The sequence below is a fragment of the Capricornis sumatraensis genome, chromosome 14 (genome assembly GCF_032405125.1).
Source record: "Capricornis sumatraensis isolate serow.1 chromosome 14, serow.2, whole genome shotgun sequence".
Classification (NCBI taxonomy): domain Eukaryota; kingdom Metazoa; phylum Chordata; class Mammalia; order Artiodactyla; family Bovidae; genus Capricornis; species Capricornis sumatraensis.
The window spans coordinates 63,583,139-63,606,043 of NC_091082.1; the positions used below are offsets into that span (position 1 = coordinate 63,583,139).

A 22,905-nucleotide genomic window follows, 5' to 3' on the forward strand; every position below is an offset into this window, starting at 1 on the left:
TTGTGTCCTGGAGGAGAGGAGAGTGAAATTGGACTTGGTGAGTGCCAGCACTATCTCAGACATGTGCTCACCTTCTAAGTCCAGCCTGGCCTGCTCCTGAGAGCTCTGGGCCTTACGTTCAGCAGCTCCTATGGCACCTTCATTCACCAGGATGCCTCAGAAGCCACTCACACTCATCAGGTGCCCAAATGAGCGATGTTGGCCCATGGAAACTGTCCTCTCTCAGAGCCCCTTTCTCAGCGATCGGCAGAGTGAATGGCCGTCAGCACTGGGAGCCCAGAACTCCAAAGCCAGTCTTGATGTCCTCCTCTCTCTCAGCTCCACTTCGGTCCATCACCACCTCTGTCAGTTTCACCTCCTGGCCACTTCTGTCCATCTTCAGGGCAGCCCCCAGCGTGCCACGCTGTCCTCTCTCATTCAGCCACGACTGTCCACGTGTGTCAGAGAGAAACTCTAGTTTCCCTCTTCAGGTCTTCCAGAGGCGGAACACCGGGCAGCTGGATTTCTTCAAGCGCTGGCGGACCTACGTGGAAGGCTTCGGGGATCCATTGAAGGAGTTCTGGCTTGGTATGATCTTTGAGCATCCCTGAAGGCTGGGGTGTGGAGGGGAGATTCCTCCCTAAGAAGCTGATCAGGCAGCTTGAGGGAGCTCCCTGCATTCAGGAAGAGCTCCAGGTGACGGGGGGACTGAGGAAGCTGCCCACCAGGGTGTCGGTGGGGCCGGGTCACTGGGAAGGTTCTCGTGTGCACTGAGTGTGTGGGAGGGTGGGACTGTCACACATGGGCTTTATGCTGCATCTGAGCCCCACACAATCTGCCTACAGCCTGAACTTCTCAGAAGCCACAGGAGGAGAGCAGTTATTGATTGATTGGGATTCTGGGCTCTCACTGGGCGGTCACACAGGTTCCCTGGAATTCTGTGAGGAATGCCAGTCATTGTGGCATTGTTTTCTCCCTTTTCCTTCTGCTCTTTTCTGGAGCAGATGTTTGTGGAGAATGAAATAGCCAGAAGCATCAATTGGGAAATGAAGAATTAGAAACTCATCACGTGGATTCGCAGCATCTGATAGAGTAGATGAGTTTTGTGGTTTGCTTGGTTCAAAAATCCCATCAGTGACCTTGGAGTCAGTGGTTGATCTCCTCTCCCACTTGGTGAGATAAGTGGATAATAGGTAGGAATGCTCCTGCTTGAGAGAGAAGGAGTCATCCCATGATTACCCACCCCCCACCCCTGCTCCCTCCCAGAGGGCATGGTTTCCACACTCAGAAGCATGACTGTGCTAAAGACATAATGGGTTGAGAAAACAGGCCCCCCCACCCTCCTGCCAGAAGAGATGGAATAGGGAGGACCCTCCCATTATCACAGGAGGAAAAGGCCAAGGCATCTTTGGGGGATTCAAAGTCTCAGATGCAAATGGTGGGTGCTCACACACACAGGGTGATTGGTTACCAGAATTCTGTTCCTTGTTCTTAGGACTTGACAAGCTACACAACCTCACCATGGGCACGCCCACCCGCTATGAGGTGAGAGTGGACTTACAGACTGCCAACGAATCTGCCTATGCCGTGTACGACTCCTTCCAGGTGGCCTCCAGCAAGGAGCGGTACAGGCTCACAGTCGGGAAATACAGAGGCACGGCAGGTAAGACGAAATGTGTCCTTCCTGCTGGGGTCTCCTGCCTGGTGTGTCTTGAGGATGGGTCGGCCCGCTGCCATGGACCTGGGGGATGGAATATTGTTTTACGAAGGTGCATTGTCCTCACTGAACAGTTGAGGCCCGCTCCCTGTAGGGGGTTAAACAGAATTGTCAAAGCAATCTTTGACCATCATAAAATCAGAACTTCTGTATGTTACACACTGATCCCGCACCAGTAAAATTCTTCCTCTTCTACTGCCCCAATTCAGGCTGTTGTACATTAGCTGATGAACCCACATTCCGAGAGATTTCACGGTGTCTGCCCACCTCTTATTAGGCTTCAGTAGTGTGGCTACCACTCTCGCACAGTGGTGCCTGTGTGTGTGTTATTTAAATTTATTGTGGTACTTTGTCATAAATAAAGACAGAAGAATGAAAGTGCTGATTCACACAGTAAGAAGTCTAGGTCTCATTAACTCCACACAACTATGACAACACAGAAATTAACGGTTCAGCTGAAAAGGAGGGGAACGGTAGCCTCAATTAGCGTCTCACTGGATTTAAGCCAGTTGGTGGTGTGTTAAGTCGTGAAAGGAAAAGAACAAAATTAAGCAGCTGATGAAATACTGGAATTATGACCCTGAGCATTTTCTTTAAGAGGCAAGGTGTGGTTATTGTTTTAATACTATACTTTAAACCTATATTTATAGTCTTTAAACCCTAACAAGTAAGTCTAGTGTTTGACTTAGCGTGTTTTTGACTTTGTCGGGGCTATGTAGGAACGTGTGTGTGTGTGTGTGTGTGTGTGTGTGTGTGTGTGTGTGTTAGTCGCACAGTCGTGTCCAACTCTTTGGGACCCCAGTGACTGCATCACACCAGGCTTCCCTGTCCTTTACTATCTCCCAGAGTTTGCTCAAACTCATGTCTATTGAGTTGATGATGCCATCCAACCATCTCATCTTCTGTTGTCCCCTTCTTCTCCTGCCCTCAGTCTTTACCAGCATCAGGGTCTTTTCCAATGAGTTGGCTTTTTGTATCAGGTGGCCAACGCTTTAGCTTCAGCATCAGTCCTTCCAGTGAATATTCAGGGTTGACATAAAAAACGTGGAAGTCAGGCATAGAAAAAAGCCAGTTAAAATACAATTGGGAAATACAGATGGGCATTTAGTTGAGTCTAAGGATATTAATCGAATGAGAGGGATTTCAAGACGCCCTTTTGTAAGAGTGAGTGCGCTGCCTCTCACCCTCTTTCACCAACTGTAGCTGATCAGATTGCATTCCAGCCAGAGGTGGAAGGGGTGTGCACACTGCAGTCTCTCTTAGACCTGTCAGTGAAAAGCAAGAAAGACATGGAAGGTTTATTCCAGCCAACCCGAGGATTATAACCCGGGGGGCAGTCTTTCAGAAAACTCAAGAGGACTGTCTCTCCAGTTAGAGGTCAGAGCACAGTTAGGTAAGTTTTTGAGATAGAGGGTTATAAGTCCGCCAAATGATGTATCACTGACAGTTTACAAAGTCCAGATCTACATGGCATACAAAGTATTGGATCACAGGTCGTGCTTCATGGTGGCTCCTTGAGGATATTAAGAGGGAGCACCATGTCCTAACGAGGTCTGGTTGACACAGATGCGTGGTACACACTAAAGGGGAAGGACGAGGCCCAAATGGGCCCCGTATCTTGCCAGAAAAAATGAGCTTTATTTCATCAGACCCCTCGGGCCTCCTCCTGTTCTATCTCAGCCCACATGGTTAAATATCTGGCCATCCCTTTTCTTCCCAATATCCTGTTCAGTCTTGACCACAGTGATCAGTCAGCCTTCTTTCTCAGGCTGAAACAGCCCAGTCTTCAGAGACTCCATTCAGGGCACCTTCTGCAGATGAGATATGGGGTTGGGCTGGTTCCTTTTGGCACTTGTGCCCACATCCCTCCCTGAACCCACTGCCCTCATGGGCCTTCTGCTGGGGACCTCACTCAGGCCTGCCCTCCCAGGCTACCTAGTCCCCTCCCTCTAGTATTCAAATGTCCCTTCTCTGAGGTCTATCCTAATCCAGTAAATGACCTGATGCTAATGGGAAAATGAGTGAAAAGGAGTCAACATCTTTGTGAATTACTGTGATTCTCCTCCCGGGGACTGTATTTGCATTTTAACTGCGATTAGGGGCTAATTCCCATTCTAAGGTTGTGCAGGCCAACAAGTGCTGGTCAGTGGAGGATGTATTTTTTAATAGGAAGCCTTGGGAGACTCAGAATTCATGCAGCATTTAGGCAGCAATCTAATCTTCCCCTGTGTACTATCATTCTTACTCTTAAATTCTGAATTATAGTGGGGGGGGTTAGTGGAGTTTGAGCTTTCCTTATATGTGCTGATTGGTCCCCAAGGAGGATTTTGAAATTTAGCAAGCTTCTGGCTGCTTATGTCCTAGATGATGAGGTACTGTTTAGAGGACATGGCATTCAGTTAGAAAGTGAACATTTTGATATCTCCAGGCATGGGCCAGCTCTCCCCAGCTTTTAACCCTGTTGTCACTCTTTTGGGAACTAGAGATGTATAGCTCTGGTGGATAAGTGAGGTTTTAGAGTGTTTCCCTACTCGGACCATCCAGGTGGACCCTCAACTTTTACTTCTACTGAAGTCAGATCAAGAAGCTGCAAAATAGAGGTAGAGACACAGATGTACACCAAAGTGGGAGGGAGGGGTGGGCTGAATTGGGAGATTGGAACTGACATATTCACACTGTTGATGCTATGTATAAAATAGATAACTAAGGAGAACCTGCTGTATAGCTCAGGGAACCCTACTCAGATACACATGTATGTGTAGCTGATTCACTTTGCTGTACAGGAGAAATTAACACAACCTTGTAAAGCAGCTATTGTGCTAAACAGGGCTTCCCAGGAGGTGCTAGTGGTAAAGAGCCTGCCTGCCAATGAAGGAGACATAAGAGACACAGGTTCGATCCCTGGGTCAGGAAGATGCCCTGGAGAAGGATATGGCAACCCACTCCAGTATTCTTGCCTGAAGAATCCCATGGACAGAGGAGCCTGGCAGGCTGCAGTCCACAGGGTCTCAAAGATTCGGACATGACTAAAGCATATGTGTTGCTGATTCACTTTGCTGTACAGTTGAAACTAAAACAACATTGTAAAGCAGCTATACCCCAATAAAAATTAATTTTAAAAAATCCAGCACATTATTCCTCCTTGAAGGAAACTCCAGCAAGGTAATACTGGGTCAATTGTAATGGTAAGGTAATGCTGGGTTATGATTCTTGGAGTGAGACAGGTAGGACATTCTATGAGCTCTACCTTCAGGATGCCGCTGTTCATTAATTTGGAGACTATTTTGGCAGATTAAATAGGCAGACATTCAGGGTGGTGCAGAAGGATTTCTGTGGGCTAACTAGCCACTTACAGCTGATTTCAGAGACTTAGAGCTGCTCAAGGGATGGTTCACCCCCTACGGACACTTAGAAATGTGAGGAGGAACTCAACCAGCATTCAGAGGGCTGGGGCCAGGGTTGCCAAATACCCACAGTGAACAGTTGTTCCACCCCAAATGCCAGTGCCTTCCTAGCTTTGAAGTGAATTTTTTAAGTACTGGCACTTAAAGAAGGAAAACATCGTTGAACACATGAACAAAAGGGAAAGCTGGAGGTGACACAAATCACACTTTCATCAGTCTATTCTTGGTTTCAGAGTGGAAGATGTTCAAGGTCCAGACGTGTGATCCTGTGCCTGTGTGTCATTAACAGGGGATGTGATGCTAACAGCTTCTTCTGGCCTGAGACGGCTTAGCTGCCTGGCTCATCTTTCCTATCTCAGGAAGTGCGAGAGGAGAAGCGTTGGTTCCAGAGTGATTTATATATATATATATATATTTAATATTCTTTCTTTTTATCTACTTATTTTTGGCTGTGCTGGGTCTTCATTGCTGTGTGTGCATGGGCTTTCTCTAGTTGCAGCGAGTGGGGCTACCCTTTAGTTGTGGTACACAGGCTTCTCATTGCGGTGGCTCCTCTTGTGGAGCACGGGCTCTGGGGCTTCCGTAGTTGCAGAACATGGGTTCTGGATCATGGGCTCAGTAGTTGTGGCACACGGGCTTAGTTGCCCTGCAGCATGTGGGGGCTTTCTGGACCATGGATCGGACCTGTGTCTCTTGCAATGGCAGGCGGATTCTTAACCACTGGACCCAGTAGGGACTCCCCTGGCCACTGCCCCCACCAAGAGATATTTTGATGAGATGGGTGCTGACCGTCTCAGCAGCCCCACCTGGGCTTGGGTTCAGACCTCTCAAGGGCTTGCCACTGACTCCTCCCACCCAAGGCCGTCACACTAGAAGTCGGGCACTTATCTCTCATCAGTGTTTTCTCCTAAAACTCCCAGAGAGGGAGAGAGTCTAACCACCATTGACTTTTCTGCTTTATTTTCCTTGGGGAGATAAGCTTAATACATCAGAACACTGTCTTGGCCAGGGCCTGATGACCAAAGAAAAGTTAGTTTTTGATTTATGAGAGCACTCACTATCTACCCTTGGAACATTAGAAGGCAGATAATCCACCATGGATTGGGGGTCGGGGGGTACTCTCACACTCAGGCCACAGCCTGCTTCACCTTTCTTTATCCCAGCGCCCAAGGTTAGATAGCCATGAGGAGATCTTTAAGAAGCAGCCTCTGCACAGGTGCTTAGAAAACAGCTCTTGGAACTTACTTGCAAGTTAGGTAAACTGTGCTCATTAAAAGTGTTACTAAGGGAGCCATTGTGCAATATTTTTAACTGTAGGGAACTATCTGCAGAAAATCTAAGGAGACAAAGAAATGTCTGTGAATGAAGTGACAGTTTGCTCTTCTTTCATTGGAGAAAATTAATGGGGGAAGAAGTTTTGCTGTGTCTCAGAAAAGACCCTGATGCTGGGAAAGATTGAAGGGAGGAGGATGAGGGGACAACAGGGTGAACTGGTTGGAGGGCATCACTGACTCAATGGGCATGAGTTTGAGCAAGCTCTGGGAGATGGTGAAGGACAGGAAGCCTGATGTGCTGCAGTCCGTGTGGTCACAAAGTGGTGGACGAGACTGAGTGACTAAACAGTAACTTAGGTGGACATGAGGGCTACCTGGGTGGCCTGCTGGAATCCACCTACCAGTGCAAGAGCCATGGGTTCAATCCCTGGGTTGGGAGGATCCCCTGGGGAAGGAAACAGCAACCCATTCTAATACTCTTGCCTGGACAATACCATGGACAGAGGAGCCTGGCAGGCTATATATTGTCCATGGGGTTGCAAAAGAGTTGGACATGACTTAGCGACTAAACAACACGGCAGACATGAAAGGGCCACCGTCTGAGCTCCCAAATGAGAAAGACAAACTGAGACCTTCCCTTTACACCGTTCTGTCAATGCTTTATATATCTACACCAGCCACCCGCAACTAAGAGCAAGGACCAGCCACTGTTTGCATTCCTGGAGGCTGGGCCATGCCAGGTGTACCCGATGTTTCCTGAATGAATGAGTGAGGTTGCAGGACAAAAGTTCTCAAGCTTCAGCTGGCCTCTGAAGGGCTTGTCAAAGCACAGACTGCAGGGTACCACTCTGGAGTTTCTGGTTCTGTAGGACTGGGGTGGGCCTGAGAACATGAATTTCTAACAAGTTCCCAGGTGATACAGATGCTGCTGGCCCGGGGACTGAACTTTGAGAACCATTGCTGTAGATGGTCAGAGAGAGCTCATTCTTGTTGGCATAACCAAAGCCTGCTATTGAAATAAGGAAACTGCAGATGCATTGTTGGCCCAGAAAGAACCCTGGGCTTGGGGTCTCAGGTTGGAGCTTTGAGTCCTGGCTCTGCTGCCAGTGGACTGAGAGACTGTGGCAAGTTCCTAGAACAAACTCTGTGAGTTTCCTTCCTCATGGGACTAAGAGCTGCCTGACTCACGCCTCAGGCTTGTCAGGGGCATCAGATGAGAAGGTACATGTGGAGGTGATCTGTAACTCAGAAATCAGATTAAATGGAAGTATTGTTATCATAGGAACAGACTTGATTAAGCTTGGGATTTATATGAGCCCTTATTGCCATTTATGAGCTGAATTAAAACGTAAACTTGTAAAAGAATGACAAATGTGATGGGGAAATAGTGAAACACGTCAAGTAATTAAGGCAGGTTTCTAGACAGTTTGTAATGAGCGCTTAATTGTACCTGTGTGCCCAGAAGGGCTCTAGAAGTTCAGGTGTGTGTGTTAAGAGGGCACATGGGAGGATTAAGAAGGAGACTCTTCCTCGGGAGTGGGATTGAGCTGGGCTTCGAGGAATGGTGAGGACGTGGACTGATGAAGGGTAGAGAGAAGCAGGTAAGCAGAGGCATGGGCGATGGACTCGTCCACCCTACACACTCAGTGCCTTTGGGGACAGCAGGCTAAGAGGTTGTACAGAAAGTATAGCCAAGGTACAAGCCTGCAAAGCCAGGAGGAGTAATTCACTCCTCGGGGGAGGAAGTAGATCTGAGATGATGAAAAAGGATACTTCTTAAGCTTTGGAAGAACTGGGAGGCCTGTTGTGTTGACACAGGTCTGGAGAGGTGAGAAGACCCCAGGGTGGCAGCCGTGGGGGACAGGGGTGTATTGGAGTGATCTGCAGAAGGAAGGGCTGGATCATTGGCGGGGGGTGGGGTGGGGGGCCAACAGGATTGTCAAAGGTGGCTCAGGAGTGCCCAGTCTGGGCCACTGCGGGGATACTGAAGCAGGGACAGAGGCATGGGACAGGGGTCAGTTGTGTGAGTTCGGTCTGGTACTATGAGGAATGTCGAGGAGTTCAGTTTTGGATGTTTGGATATTTTACTGTGAAGCCTCTAAGTGGAAATGCTATTCAAGCTACTGGAAAAACAGGCCTGAAGTTTGGGTGGCAAGCGAGGAGAGAGAACCTGTCCATTGTATTGTGTGCTCATCTCGGTGATTTTGAGAAAAGCGTGACTCCTTGTGGCATAACCGACTGCACCCCTGGCATTTTTGTGCCCAGAGGTTTTCCTGCCGGGTCCTCTCTCAGGCCAGAGGAGGATCCCACCCACCTCTGTCACCTCTGCTTGCCCGCAGGGGACGCACTCACTTACCACAACGGATGGAAGTTTACAACCTTTGACCGAGACAACGACATCGCCCTCAGCAACTGTGCCCTGACGCATCACGGCGGCTGGTGGTACAAGAACTGCCACTTGGCCAACCCCAATGGCAGATACGGGGAGACCAAGCATAGTGAGGTAGGTGACAGGCGAACATCTTTTTTGTCCCAGTGAAAGTGTTAGTCACTCAGTTGTGTCCGACGCTTTGTGGCTCCCGGGGACTGCAGCCCACCAGGTTCCTCTGTCCATGAAATTCTACAGGCAAGAATACTGGAGTGGGTTGCTATTTTCCTTCTCCAGGGGATCTTCCCGACCCAGGGATCAAACCCGCATCTCTTTCATCTCCTGCATTGGCAGGCAGGTTCTTCACCACTAGCTCCACCCGTATTCTGTTCCCGGAGTGACACCCTCCAGCGGGTGTTCTGCCCCTCTCCTTCAGAGGCCAACAGACAGAGCAGTAGGGCTCCTTCTCCAGGCTCCATGGCCTTGGGGCCTAGATCCTCTTTGCCCATCTGCTGCAGCCCCCCACTCTCTGCATTCCCACCAGTGCTGCGCCCTTCTTCAGTGTAGGGCAGGACTCAGGCCGCCCACTGCTTAACAGAGATGGTATGCATCACACATCATCCTGCTTTACAAATTCACATGTGGACATTCTTCGTCAGCTTGAACTGTTGTAAGAAAATAATAGAGACTGGGTGGCTTAAACAGCAGGCATTCATTTCTCATGGTTCTGGGGGATGCAAAGTCCACATTCCCAGCAGATTCAGTTTCTGGTGGGAAGCCTTTCTGGCTTGTGGATGGCCGCCTTTTCACTGCGTCCTCACACAGTAGAGGCAGAGAGCAAGCTCGTGAGTGAGCTCTGGTCTGTCCTCTTCTCGGAAGAGCACTGATCCTACCACGGGTGACGCCATCTAACCCTAGTTACCTCCCGAAGGCTCCACTTGCGAATACCATCACATTGGTGGTTAGGGCTTCAGTGTATGCATTTTGGGGGGTTGGGAGGGGACACAAACATTTTATCCATAACAGACACATCAGAATTCTATCCAGTTGTTCTTCCAGTTAAAAGTGAAAATTTTAAGTGTTCGTCACTCGGTTGTGTCTGACTCTTTGCAATCCCAGGTTCCTCTGTCCATGGAATCCTCCATGCAACAGTACTGGAGTGGGTAGCCATTCCCTTCTCCAGGGGTTCTTCCTGACCCAGGAGTCAAACTGGATCTCCTGCATTGCAGGTGGATTCTTTACCATCTGAGTCACCAGGGAAGTCCTTCTTCCAGTTAAACCAGAGCTATTTTTCTCTGTCCTTTGATCATGGGGAACATAGTTTTCTGCTTTAGGTAAGACCCATAGGGTCACTTAGAGTTGGAAACGACTGAAGTGACTTAGCATGCACACACACCCTTGGATCCGCTTCATCCTGCTGCTGCTGCTGCTGCTGCTAAGTCGCTTCAGTCATGTCCGACTCTGTATGACTCCATAGACGGCAGCCCACCAGGCTCCCCCGTCCCTGAGATTCTCCAGGCAAGAACACTGGAGTGGCTTGCCATTTCCTTCTCCAATGTGTGAAAGTGAAAAGTCAAAGTGAAGTCACTCAGTCATGTTTGACTTTTAGCGACCCCATGGACTGCAGCCTACCAGGCTCCTCCGTCCATGGGATTTTCCAGGCAAGAGTATTGGAGTGGGGTGCCATTGCCTTCTCCACCACTTCATCCTAGAGCCACCCAAAGCCTGCTCAGAGCGTTGTGCTAAACCAGTTTCTCCACTTCAGGAGTGTGAACACAGGCTCCTCATCCATCCCTTGCTCGAAAACTTTCCTACCAGTGATTTCTCAGACTCTCATGCCCCGAGAACATCATCTTGACTCCTCGCCAGCAACTAGGCATCTCTTGCTTGCTCCCTCACAGCTTCTTGAAAATTGCATCTTTGTTCCTACTCATCATTGATCCATCCCACTTTATGAAATTTCCTCTCCTTGGGTTTCTAATTTCCTACCCTGGATCTTGATCCTAGCCTTCAGGAAGCCACCTCTCCCCAGAACTCACCTTATACCAATATGACTGTAAATACTAATACATCTAAAGTCCAGGTACATTCTGATTCCGTTGGTCCTAACCACGCAGTAGGGACTCCTCATCTTTATGTGATTTCTCAAAGGGAAGAAGAAGTTTGCACTTAGGGGGACCAAGGAGGGTGGGCCCATGAATCCTGGAGGCTGCATGTGGACTGACTCAGGGAAGCTGTGATCAGAGATCAGATATTTGAAATGAGCAGCCAGCGTGCCCTAAACCATCCCCATATTTGCTAATAAAAGACATTCATCTGGTTAATGTGCTTTTCACAGTCTGCACAGCATTTAGCTTCTTGTTTATTATTTACCTCACAAATTAAAATACATAAAATTGGTCACTTGGGCTCTTTATTGGCCAGGTTGCAAGGTTATTAAGTGAATTAAATATTATTGTGCTCACCAGTCAAAAGTCATAACGCGAAATTTAGTTTTCAGCAGGCTATTCGTTACCCCAGAGCTAATATCTGTACACTGTAAATTGAAAATGATTTTACACAATTGGCCAATTAATATGTTTATTTTTGTCTTTAATTTTTTGTAAAGGAAAAGAGTGAAGCAAATCACTCTGAATTTAATCACTGCTGGCCAGGTTGACCCCGTGTTGTCTTTGCAGCCGCTCTGGCTTCACCGCCTCCTGGGCTTACACCCTTATCCTCCAACCCCACGGGGCTTCCCAGTCCTCAGCCTGTCTAACCTCAGCTGCCCAGCAGAGGGCACACACTCCCAGATTCCTCTCTCCTTTATAAGTATCCCAGTCTCCTTTTCTGTCCCTTGTGCAGAGAGGCATGGGCTTCACAGGTGGCACAGTGGTAAAGAACCCACTTGCCAATGCAGGAGGCTTGGGTTCGATCCCTGGGTCGGGAAGATCCTCTGGAGAAGGAGATGGCAACCCACTCCAGTATCCTTGCCTGGGAAATCCTGTGGAGAGAGGAACCGGGTGGACTGCAGTCCATGGGGTTGTGAAAGCCTTGGACCCGACTGAGTGACTAAAGAACAAAGTAGAGAGGGCGTGGTTTCCCCGTAGAGAAGCCGTACGGCACTCTTTGGTGCCGTAACCCACTCCACTCTCCCAAGCGCCTCTTCTTGATGTTGCCTTGTTTATTTCTTGGCTTATTTATTTATTTAACATAGGGGGTGAACTGGGAGCCATGGAAGGGACATGAATTCTCCATTCCTTTTGTGGAGTTGAAGATCCGACCTCACGGCTACAGCGGGGAGCATGTCCTGGGCAGAAAGAAGCGAATGCTGGGAGAAAATTCGAGAACGTTCTGACGGCCCATTTGTCTACATACGGCACAAGAGGAGACCAGCCCAGGGTTGGGGCCATCCGTGTAAACGTGGGGTGGGGTGAGTAGTGATGACTGGCTAATGGAAGTTTGAAGAATGCTCGTAGCCCCTGGCTTCTGAGATGGCTGGATAACCTGCAGGACAAAGCATGTCACCAAGCTCTCAGTCATGCAGCTTACTTCCCTGTCACCTACCTTTTGCCCACGTATATTGGGGGCCTGAAAATCCATACAAAAGTAGCTGCATGGTGTGTATGGGAGAGACAGCCCTGAAGCTGCAAGGTTTTCTGTTCTATCTTCAGTAACAAATATATGGGGTTAGGGGGAAAAAAAAGTGAAGAATCATCTAGTATTTCACTAATTGGAAATCTCAAAATTGGTGTGTGTGTATATATATATGTATATACACGTAGTTCTATTAATACAATCTTCTGTCTAAAAAGAAGCACCAAAGAGGGGTTTCTCTTTGATGACAAGGGGCTGATAGTAGCCTGAAACTTACCTTCCATTACCACTGGATTTGGGGGGAAAAAGGCATAAATCTTCCCCCTTTTAAAAAATTGCTGATGTTATTCAAGGGAACTAGAAGAGACAGAGAGTTGAATTTTGCTAAGTTCTGACTGGTATCCGGCATGCTGGAAACCCCAGCTTCCACATTACTGCTATTTTGAGGTGCCCCCTACCATCCATCTGCATAATCACTTTTGTAGATCCGCATATGTTGTGAATAAATTCTCACTTATTTCAACCTTGAATAGTTTGACTCTCTCGGTAATTGGGTCCTCCCAAAGACTCTTCTTTGTCATTCCTTCATAACATCAAGTCCTCCGCCTGCCTTCCTCTCCCCTACCGCCTATTCTGTTGGACCCCTGGGTTTTCTGAAAGTGCTCAGTACCAGATGCTTATTGTCTGAATGGACACTTGGCAAGGTCAGATCCTTTTGTCTTATTTTCCTATCTCTCTGGAAGGTTTTTCTGTAGCAAAGTCAGTAACCATTGAAAAAAGTCAATTGCCTATTCAAGAAAAAAAAAAAAAAACACTGATTTAAAAAAATCTGCTGTGTGTTATTTTCCCCACGTAAGTGCACTTGAATTCTAAATTTAACCTAAGTGCAAGCAAAGGTACAATATGAGTGTTATAATGGAATTTGGTTGGCCATGACCTCTTACTGTTGTGATGGTAAATAATGGTATTTGGAACCAGGAGAAGTGAGTGAGTGAGGAAGAAGACGGATGCTCTACAGGCTGCAATCCTCCTTCAGGATTGGGAGTCCTTTATTACCTCGGGTTCTCCAGGTTTTAACCTCTGGCCAAATGCCAAGCCATACTTTTGGAATAGTGTTTGTCAACGTTTAAAATGTTCAGCATCCCCTTGGCTCCTTTTATGCACGCAATGAGCAATGCCCTGGCAACTGCTCAGTCTGATAAAGGGCAGTCTGGATGAAGCACTGTGTAGGTGTTGGGGCTGGTAGTTTAAAAACAAGCTTGCACCTTGTTCATTGATTCAAGGAGACTTTAAGCCTCTGCCTGCTCACCAGGCAGTGTGAGGTGAGCTCACAGAGCTGAGTGAGCCAGTTCTTGCCCTGCTGGAGTGTGTGTGCTGTCATGCATTCATGCCTTCATTCATTCAACAAATACTGATTAAGCCCTGTTACATGCTGGTCTACTCTAAGTCCTACTGCTCTAGAAGTGAGCCAAGCACAAGATTTCCTGTCCTTGTGCTGATATTCTATCGGTGGAGGCTGATAATTAATAGACAACAGATATCCATACAATTTCCAGAAGTGATAAGCGCCATGAGAGAAAATTATAGTAGGATCAAGAGATGGAGGTGGAGATTGGTGGCAGTCCTGAGGGACTCCATAAGCCTCTCTGAGGAGCAGATATTTGTAGAAACCGTCTAGATGTCTTTAGTCTTGATCCAGCTTCCTTAGGGCCAGAGCAGGAGCTAATTTCCTTGTCAGTTTTACAGGTCCTTTTGTGCAGCCTCTCAGTCCCGAGGCCTCTCATCTCCTGTTTGCAGGTAAAGTCTCCACTTTGCTGACGCAGGAGCCCTGTGAGCACCTCAGTGGGCACAGCCTTTTTAGAAAAGGAAAGCCACCTTTGCAAAGTGGATCAAACCCCGGGATGATTCAGAGTGGGGTACGGAGTGTCTGGTGGGTGGTCTTCCCAAATTGAATCAGGCTTCTCAGATGTGCCTAGGGAAGAGGACTGCTGTGCCCCAGCCCTTCTGACTCTGCAGGTCTGGGCTGGGGCTGCTGATGCACAGGTGACTGCTGTCTTAGTAGCTCTGGTGAAGGGGGCCACTCGCTGATGGGCTTTTTGCTCAGGAGGCGTCTGACATGGTAGCCAGAGAACTTGTGGGAAACTGGAGTGGTTTTTTGCATTCTTTCACCTGTAGGGTTCTTGCTGCCCTGAAAGGACAGGGCAGAGAAAACCTCAATTGACTCCTCAAGGATTCCACTGGGGCAGAGAAGGAAGTCGGTGGGGGTAGGGGCAGGGAGCTCATTTTCAAAGGATGTTTGCCTGAAGGAGGAGGACATTCCAGACCTAAACTTCTGTGCCTAACCTCATTTTAATGTAACCAACTCCGGGAGCTCCTGCTCTGGCAGCTGAATATAGGCCCCAGAATAGATTTCTGGGTAGACCTGCATTTCCAAGGGTCAGAAACTTTTCTTAGAGTCAGATTATGAGCCATCAGCATTTTGAAGCTTCAGGGACAATTCCTACTGGTTAGGACAAACCAAATAAAAATAATCCTAAAGGAAACCAACCCTGAATATTCATTGGAAGGACCGATGCTGAAGCTGAAACTGTAATACTCTGGCCACTTGATGTGAAGAGCTGACTCATTGGAAAAGACCCTGATGCTGTGCAAAATGGAAAGCAGGAGAAGGGGGTGACAGAGGATGAGTGGTTGGATGGCATCATCGACTCAGGGGACATGATTTTGAGCAAACTCAGGGAGAGATAGTGCAGGACAGGGAGCCTGGCATGCTGCAGTCCATGGGGTCACAAAGAGTTGGACACGACTGAGCGACTGAAGAACAGCAAGAAACAAAAGTTGTCATAGAAGGGACATGTGGCATAGCCAGGCACTAGGGTAAAAGTGAGGACAGAGTATCACAAACAGTTGATAAAGTCTCCTGAGCGGTTTCCTGTTCCATGGGAGATGCTAGCCAAGCCCTGAGTGATAAGCAGAACACACCCCCTGCCCACAGTGTGGTGGAGACAGCTGTGGGGGCACCCAGTGGGCACTGCGATGGGGAGAGAGCTGTGAGCAGAGCGGGGTGCCCCAGAAAGTGCTGCGGCTGTGGTATCAGCATCACGTCTGGAAGAACAAATCTGGATTCGCCAGGGACAGGTGAAAGGCTGGGGGCAGGCAGAGCACCTTGGGATGAGGTTACCTGATGGCAAAAATGAGAATGGATGGAGTGTGGTGTATTTCAGGGAGGAAGATGGTTTCTTGGTGGGGATCCATGCTGGAGAGACAGGCAGGAACTCATCTCAGCCATGTGAGCACGGTGGTCTCAGCTGGCACCGTAGTCCCAGCTGTCACTGATCATCAGAATCAGCTGGAGCTGTCACGTAATCAGACCCTACTTCACCCCCAGAGATGCTGCTTCTATGGGTCTCAGCTGAGTCCTGTGCAGCTGTGCTTTCTAAAGCTTCAGGGGCTTCTGACATACAACTGGGGCTGAGAACCACAGCTAAGATGAAAAAGTTTGGGAGGGGCAGTGGAGAACACTGAGGGTGTTTAAACCTTGGACTGACACTTGAAGTGAGACATATTTTGGGAACACCGGTCTGGTGACAACACAGAGAATAGAAGGAGGCATGGAAGTAAGTTGGGGACGTTGGGGAAGTTTGGGGAAATTGGAGAATGGAAGGAGGCATGGAAGGAAGTAGAGATTCACAGACAGTGAAAGGTTATTGCAATAGGCGATGGGTATGGGCTTGAGTGAACTCCGGGAGTTGGTGATGGACAGGGAGGCCTGGCGTGCTGCAGTTCATGGGGTTGCAAAGAGTCGGACACGACTGAGCGACTGAACTGTACTGAAGGGCTTCCTGGGGGGCTCAGTGGTAAAGAATCCGCCTGCAATTCAGGAGATAAAAGAGATGCAGGTCCGATCCCTGGGTTGAGAAGATCCCCTGGAAAAGGGCATGGCAACCCACTCCAGTGTTCTTGCCTGGAGAATCCCCGTGGACAGAGGAGCCTGGTGGGTTATAGTCCATGGAGTCGCAAAGAGTCGGACACGACTGAAGCGACTAAGCAGGCAGGCACTGACTTCCTTGGCCTGAGGCGGAAATGGTGGGAAACCGCAGAGCACAGATCAGTAATGTTAATAGAAGGAAGGGTTAACAGGACTTGAGGGGGATGGGTGGTAAATGAGGGGAGGGCTCCTTTCATGGCAGAGTTTAAAACTGGTTGTTCTTGACAGTAGCTTCTTCTGGGAAGAGGGTCCCAACATTGACGTTGGCCACATGATGTCCAGAGTTCTGCTGTGGGGAATTCCCTGGCGGTGCAGTGGTTAGGGCTCTGCGCTTCATTGCTGAGGACCTGGGTTCAATCCTTGGTTGATTCCACAAGCCGTGTGACTAAAAAAAAAAAAAAATCTGCTTTTTAACTTGGAATTCTCGGGGATTCAAGGATCACTAAAGCCAGAAAACGCTGAAGGAGCTAGGGAGAAAGAAAGAAGAAAAAAAAATGACCCAAGGTGTTATGATCAAAGGGATGCCCTGAAGGAAAAGACCAGATGTGTTGTATGAGGAGAGGGAGGCTGTGGTTGGGTTGGAGTGTCCCGGGAGGGGCTACAGCGTGGGAGTGGAAAAGCAAGTATAAATAATGAAATGCTCTCAGCGAAAAGTAGCCATTTACAGGAGAAAGTCTTCCGCTAAAAATATTTCCAAGTCATACCCTTAAGCCCTTCACCGGGGCAGCGGAGAGGATCGGGAGGTTTCTGTCAATAAAGAGTGCAGATCAATCAATACGTTTGGAGCCCGCGGCCCGGCTCAGGGGCGCGCTGTTCCTGGCCAGGCCAGCAGATGGCAGTGTGGTCCTACCCGGAACCTCTAGCCTCAAAGCTCCTTTCCTCTCCTACAGCGAGGGAAGTTCTGCGGGTCCCACGTTTCTTCCTTCCCGGGTAAATTCATCTGGAGAGTCAGCCTGTGGGGTACGACTCGCCATCCAGCATCGATTGGTGGTTGCACAGGCAGTGTTGCCGCGCAAAACAGGTAATTGAGAAACTGTAATCCACTGCCACCCCCTTTTTCATCTCAGCCGCTGTTCTCAGCCCCAGTTGCATGTTAGAAGCCCCTGGAACCCTTTTGAAGAGATTGCCTGGTGAGCTGGGGACTGTCTCCCCCAACCTGGTCTACTGGGCTGGTGGTCCGGCAAGGGGATGGGGGGCGCCCCTGGAAGGGGTTTTAGGCAGTTCCTAAAGCCCAGCTGAGTCCACTTCCCAATAGGCCTTGTGTTAGTTTCTATGGAGGAAATGGGAAATGGGTTGAGATCTGATTCCATTGGTATACAAAGGAGTTAGGTTCTCAGGTTAGCCCAGAAAAGCCTGTTCATTTTATAATACAGATTGCAGTGCACTTTTAATGACCGAAGTAGAAAACAAAGGTATTGTAGTATTGCAATTTAAAAAGGAAAAAAAAAGAATGAAACAATTACTTATTTTGACAAGTGAAGAAAATTAGGTTTGATGAGAGAAGGATAAGGAGGCCAATGAGGCTGGCTGGCTCTGTGCTGGTCTCAACCTATTAATAACCAATGTTTTGGTTGGACTGGCTTTTCTGATTCTTATCTTAAGACACCCTTTAGCAATAACTATTAGGAAACTTTGAAAAAAATAAAGGTTTATTTCTTACAAGGCCTGGCAATTACACTACCTACCTGGGGCTGCATAGTGAGGTTGTGGGAGAGAGAGAAAACAGCTCAAGAGAGAGTGAGCTTAGGGTTCTGCTTTTATTGGGGTCCATGGTGGGGGCCTAGGATTTTGAGGGATCAGTCTTTCCTGGTGAATTTAAAGTGCAGGAAAAGAAAAAAAAAATCAAGTGGCCCAAATAGTCAATTACTGAAATCACCCAGGATCTCTAAAACAAAGGCGCCACAGTGCGGGGAGGCGGCCCAGGTCTTCGTCTAGTTGTGTGTGTTTGCAGTGTGTTTATCCTGCATAGTGGTCTTTGAAGTGGGTGCTTCTGCAATCCAAGCTTAAGTCAGGCACTTGGATGACAAAAAAAAAAAAAAAAGACAGAACTCTCAGGGCTCACCCTGCGCGGTGGACCACCTGAAGGAGACAATGAAGTGAAGTGAAGTCGCTCAGTCGTGTCCGACCCTTTGTGATCCGGTGGAGACTTTACAGAATGTATAAAGACTTGTGGGCAGAGCCCTTTATTGGAGTTGTTATTGGAGTTTTTGACCTATAGGAGGTGCTGTTGCTAGTTAACAGTCTCTTCGGAGCCCAGATCAGTGGACTGGATCGCATTGCCCTGTGTGCCCCAGGGGCCCTATGGCAGGAGTCTGAGGGTTTTGGTTTCCAATCTAGGTTTGGGCAAGTTGCTCACTTTGTCTGGGTCTCACTTTCATCTTTTATAAAATGGGAATTTACTCACAACGTCAGTTGCTGCAAAAGTCACATGAGGTAATGGAAGTGCCTTTATGAAGTAGAAAGCACTCCGGTAGGACAGAGGCCTTGCATCTTCAGTTTCCATAATTACACTCAAAGTTTTGGGATTTTTTTTTTTTTTTATGATAAAGCTGTGTGCCAAGTTGCTTCAGTTGTGTCTGACTATTTGCAACCCCATGAACTGTAGTGTGTCAGGCTCCTCTGTTCATGGGATTCTCCAGGCAAGAATGCTGGAGCGGGTAGCCGTTTCCTCGTCCAGAGGATCTTCCTGAGCCAGGATCGAACTTGCATCTCTTTTGTCTTCTGCACTGGCAGGCGGGTTCTTTTATAAAGGTATATCTCTAGCCAACACTAAGGTATATTTACTATGAATAGGCGCTAATAGGTTATTATGGCTTGCTCACAGATGGAAGAAAGAGAAAGGGCAGAGTGAGAAAGAAAGGTTAAGTAAAAGAAAAGAAAAGAAAAGGAGAATCTGTCTACATTTCACAAAAGGTTTCCTTGGAAATGTTATGAATTGAGGTGTTAGCAGTGGAAGACCAGCAGATGAAGCATGGGGCTATGCACACCCCCAGAGCAGCATTTCCCAAATGGTGTTCCTTGGAACCCTTGCTCCTCCAGATGTGCTAAAAGATAAGGTTTCATGGTCAAATAAGCTTGAGAAAACTCTGAGTTCAGCAGAGTCACACCCATTTCTTTATTCCAGTACCCATTAGAACTTTTAATATGATACTTGCAGATTTCAAGAAAGAGGGGGAAAGACTTGGTATGTAGCACTTTGAAAACTTGTTTGACTATAGGATGATTTTGGTTTCTGAATATCTAGATAATATTTCTCAAGGTATGGTTCAGAGACCACTGTCATCTACCTAGTGTGCTTGTTAGAAGAGCAGGTTGTCTGGTCTGGTCCACGATATAATAAATCCAGTGGAATGGCAAAGAGGAAGTTGGGATCTGCACTTGTAAAAAAAAAAAAAAAACAAAAAAAACCCCACAAGTGATTCTTTTTCTTTTTTCCCTTAATCAGTGCATTTATGTAGCGTCTAGTATGCACTAAGACTTCATGCTAGGTATTGGAGATACATGGTGAGTAAGTTACAATTCTGGACTCATAAAGACTAACTCTAATATAGGTGAAAATGGAATGGAGAGCTGGGGACGTAGGAAGAGTGTAGTCTGATCTTGTGATGGGGAAGACTTGAGTGGTTAGGGAAGCTTTCCTAGGCAGTGATGTAAAGTCTGGAAGACTTCACAGCAATGTTTGTAACAGCAATTAAGATTGTGAAAATCCCTTATCTAGCAAATGAGTGTGACATCGTGATTGTCCCATGAAACCCAGTGAATCTGTAGCACATCTCATCTGAGTATCAACGACATAGCTGGGTTGATGTTCTAAGAGATGCACTGCTGCTGCTAAGTTGCTTCAGTCGTGTCCGACTCCGTGCGACCCCAGAGACGGCAGCCCACCAGCCAGAGAAGCGCTGTTGTAAGGTGAAAAACACGTTGACGCGAACTCTCTCCTGATCTGGCCACCAGGGGCTCTGTCACCCTAGGGTGGCTTAGTTGTGGGCAGAGGGGCTTGATGCGAGGAAGGATAGGTACTTAAGAAGTTCACTTGTCACATCCTATAAATTGGGAGCCCTTAATTCAAGGAGTATTGATAGCACTGTAAGCAGTGCAGTCTGTGGTGAAATGAGGGAACTTATTACACCAACAGGAACAGAAAATGTCCATTATTTTCAATTCCTATCTCCTTTGACCTGTCTGCACCATTTGATTCCATGGACTCTGGCTTTCTTCTTGAACATCTCTTTTCCTTCGACTTCTAGGGCACAAGTCTCTCATGATCTTCCTTCTGTCCTTAATAATAAGGAACGTTTACTGAGCACTTACAATAAGCCAGGCTCTGCGCTAAACGGTTTGTATGCATTATCTCATTTAATCCTCTCTTCCCTCTGATATAGATACTGACTGGCATTAATTCTACTCAGAGATTAAGTCTGGCACGTACATTACACAATTGTGGGAGCTGGAGTTAGCCTTGGAATCGGGACAACCCAATCCTCGCCTCCCGCACTGACGGTGGTCCTCGCCAGGCTAAGCCTTCAGGTTTTAGGTGATGCAAACAGTACCCTCTCTTTCCTGTTTCCTCCTCTGCAGCTAGCTCTCTTCTGGGTGACAGCTTCAGGGTGACCCCTGCCCCCTACCTGACTGGACATGAGCTTTGAAACTTCCCTCTTAGAAAGCAGTGACCAGCTGTACTAGAATGGTCTCTTGTCTTGTCTGTTCCCACAGCCAGGCTGTGAGCCCCTCCAAATGCCTGTATATTGTGGCCACCTGGTGTGCTTGGCACATACTAGAGTCAAAAATGTAAATGGAACAAATAGCCTCCAGAGGGAGTTATTAATAGATAGTTGCATACATAGCCCTTCCTGAATGAAAATGTCACAGGTATTTCAAAACATGCCTTTGAACCTCTGGCAGAGACTGCAAGTGGTGATAAAGGCATTCTTCTTTTCAGTTTTGTAGTCCCATGACTTTCAATTTAGGAATTGTACTAAGGGCAGAGGGCAAGGGGCCAGTGGAGAGTGTTGTGGTGAGCTGAGAATGCTCACAGCGTTGTGCACATGTCCATTCATATCCCAAACGTCAGGGCTGAGCCTGGACAGGTGGAGCTGATGGTACTGAACTCTGGCAACCACCCAGGTGTGCAGCAGCCCCGCCTCCCCCAGATGCAGTCTGGACAACATTCCCTGCATGAGGGTGGAAAGTTTTGAAAGTCCTGGAGGAAAGAACAGAGAGCTGAGTGAAAGGTCTCTGTCCTCAATTGGTCGTAGAATATGTGTGCTGGGGAAGGAGACCCAGGAATAGACTGCAACTAGAGGAATATCTTCCCTGGTGGCTCAGATGGTAAAGAATCTACCTACAATGTGGGAGACCTGGGTTTGATCCCTGGGTCGGGAAGATCCCCTGGAGAAGGGAATGGCTCCCCACTCCAGTATTCTTGCCTGTAAAATCCCATGACTTTAAAATCACAAAGAGTTGGACACGACTGAGCGACTGAACAACAACAAAGTCCCATGGACAGAGGAGCCTGGAAGGCTGTAGTCCATGGGCCACAAAGAGCTGGATGTGACCGAGTGACTAACACTTTCACTTTTCATAGGAATACCAGCCTGCCGTGGGGAAGGTGAAGTGCAGGCCCGCCCTGGCCCTTGAGGTGCAGTTAGCATGGTGTTTTGCCAGTGTGTCTGATTGCTCCCCCTACTAGCTTTTAGGCCCACGTTCTCCAGGATGGTAGCCACCAGCTGTGGGCAGCTGTTGAGCAGCTGAAATGTGGCTGATGTAAGTCAGCTACTGGACCTTTAGCTTTATTTAATTTTAATTAATTTAAATAGCTGTATACCGCTAAGGGTACTATATTGGGCAGGGAGTGGACATTTGCATCATTCCTAGTTCTGTTGGCAGTGCTGCTCTAGATGGTTTTTGCTCTAATGACGGCTTAGCATCATCAAGGGAGGAATCAGGAACATTTAACTCATTACATTTTTAAAAATGTTAATCACATCGTATGCATTAATTTTTTGTTGCACCGGGTCTTTGTAGCTGCGCACCAGCTTCCTCTAGTTATGGAGAGCAAGGGCTGCGCTAGCTGCGGTGCCCAGTCTTCTCATTGTGGTGGCTTCTCTTGTTGTGGAGCACGGGCTCTAGGCATGTGGGCTTCAGTAGTTGTAGTACACGGGCTCAGTAGTTGGGGCACACAGGCTTCAGTAGTTATGGTGCATGGTCTTAGTTGCTTCTTGGCATGTGGAATCTTCCTGGACCAGGGATCGAACCTGTGTCCCTTGCACTCGCAGGTGGATTCTTATCCACTGTACCACCAGAGAAGTCCTCTTTGCATTTCTTAACCAATGCAAGGCTACGGCCAACTCAAAAAAAAAGATACACATTTATTCATTCATACACATGTCTGTCTATTTCTTTATGTATAAAGTCTACCTGCTATGATCTATTTATCTGTCTATAGATACTTACCTATCTATCTCCCTTGCTGCTACTATAGAGACTTTTGATCTCTCTTCTCAGCACCAGATTTAACTCAGGAGTCTATTTTTACTTAGTTTTTGCTATTTTCCCCCTTTTTATTTAAGAGGACATTGATTGACCTCATCGATGGGAAT

General features: G+C 47.8%; 1 protein-coding gene across 1 annotated transcript in view; it reads left to right on the top strand.

Annotated features, from left to right (window-relative positions):
* TNN (tenascin N) overlaps positions 1-12,079 on the top strand; it is a 59,215-nt gene extending 47,136 nt beyond the window's left edge. Inside the window, exons 15-18 of the mRNA XM_068986576.1 lie at positions 471-567; positions 1,475-1,642; positions 8,714-8,877; positions 11,939-12,079. Coding sequence (XP_068842677.1) covers positions 471-567; positions 1,475-1,642; positions 8,714-8,877; positions 11,939-12,079 — 570 coding nt within the window. The remainder of the gene's footprint in view (positions 1-470; positions 568-1,474; positions 1,643-8,713; positions 8,878-11,938) is intronic.
* The last annotated feature ends 10,826 nt before the right edge of the window (positions 12,080-22,905 follow it).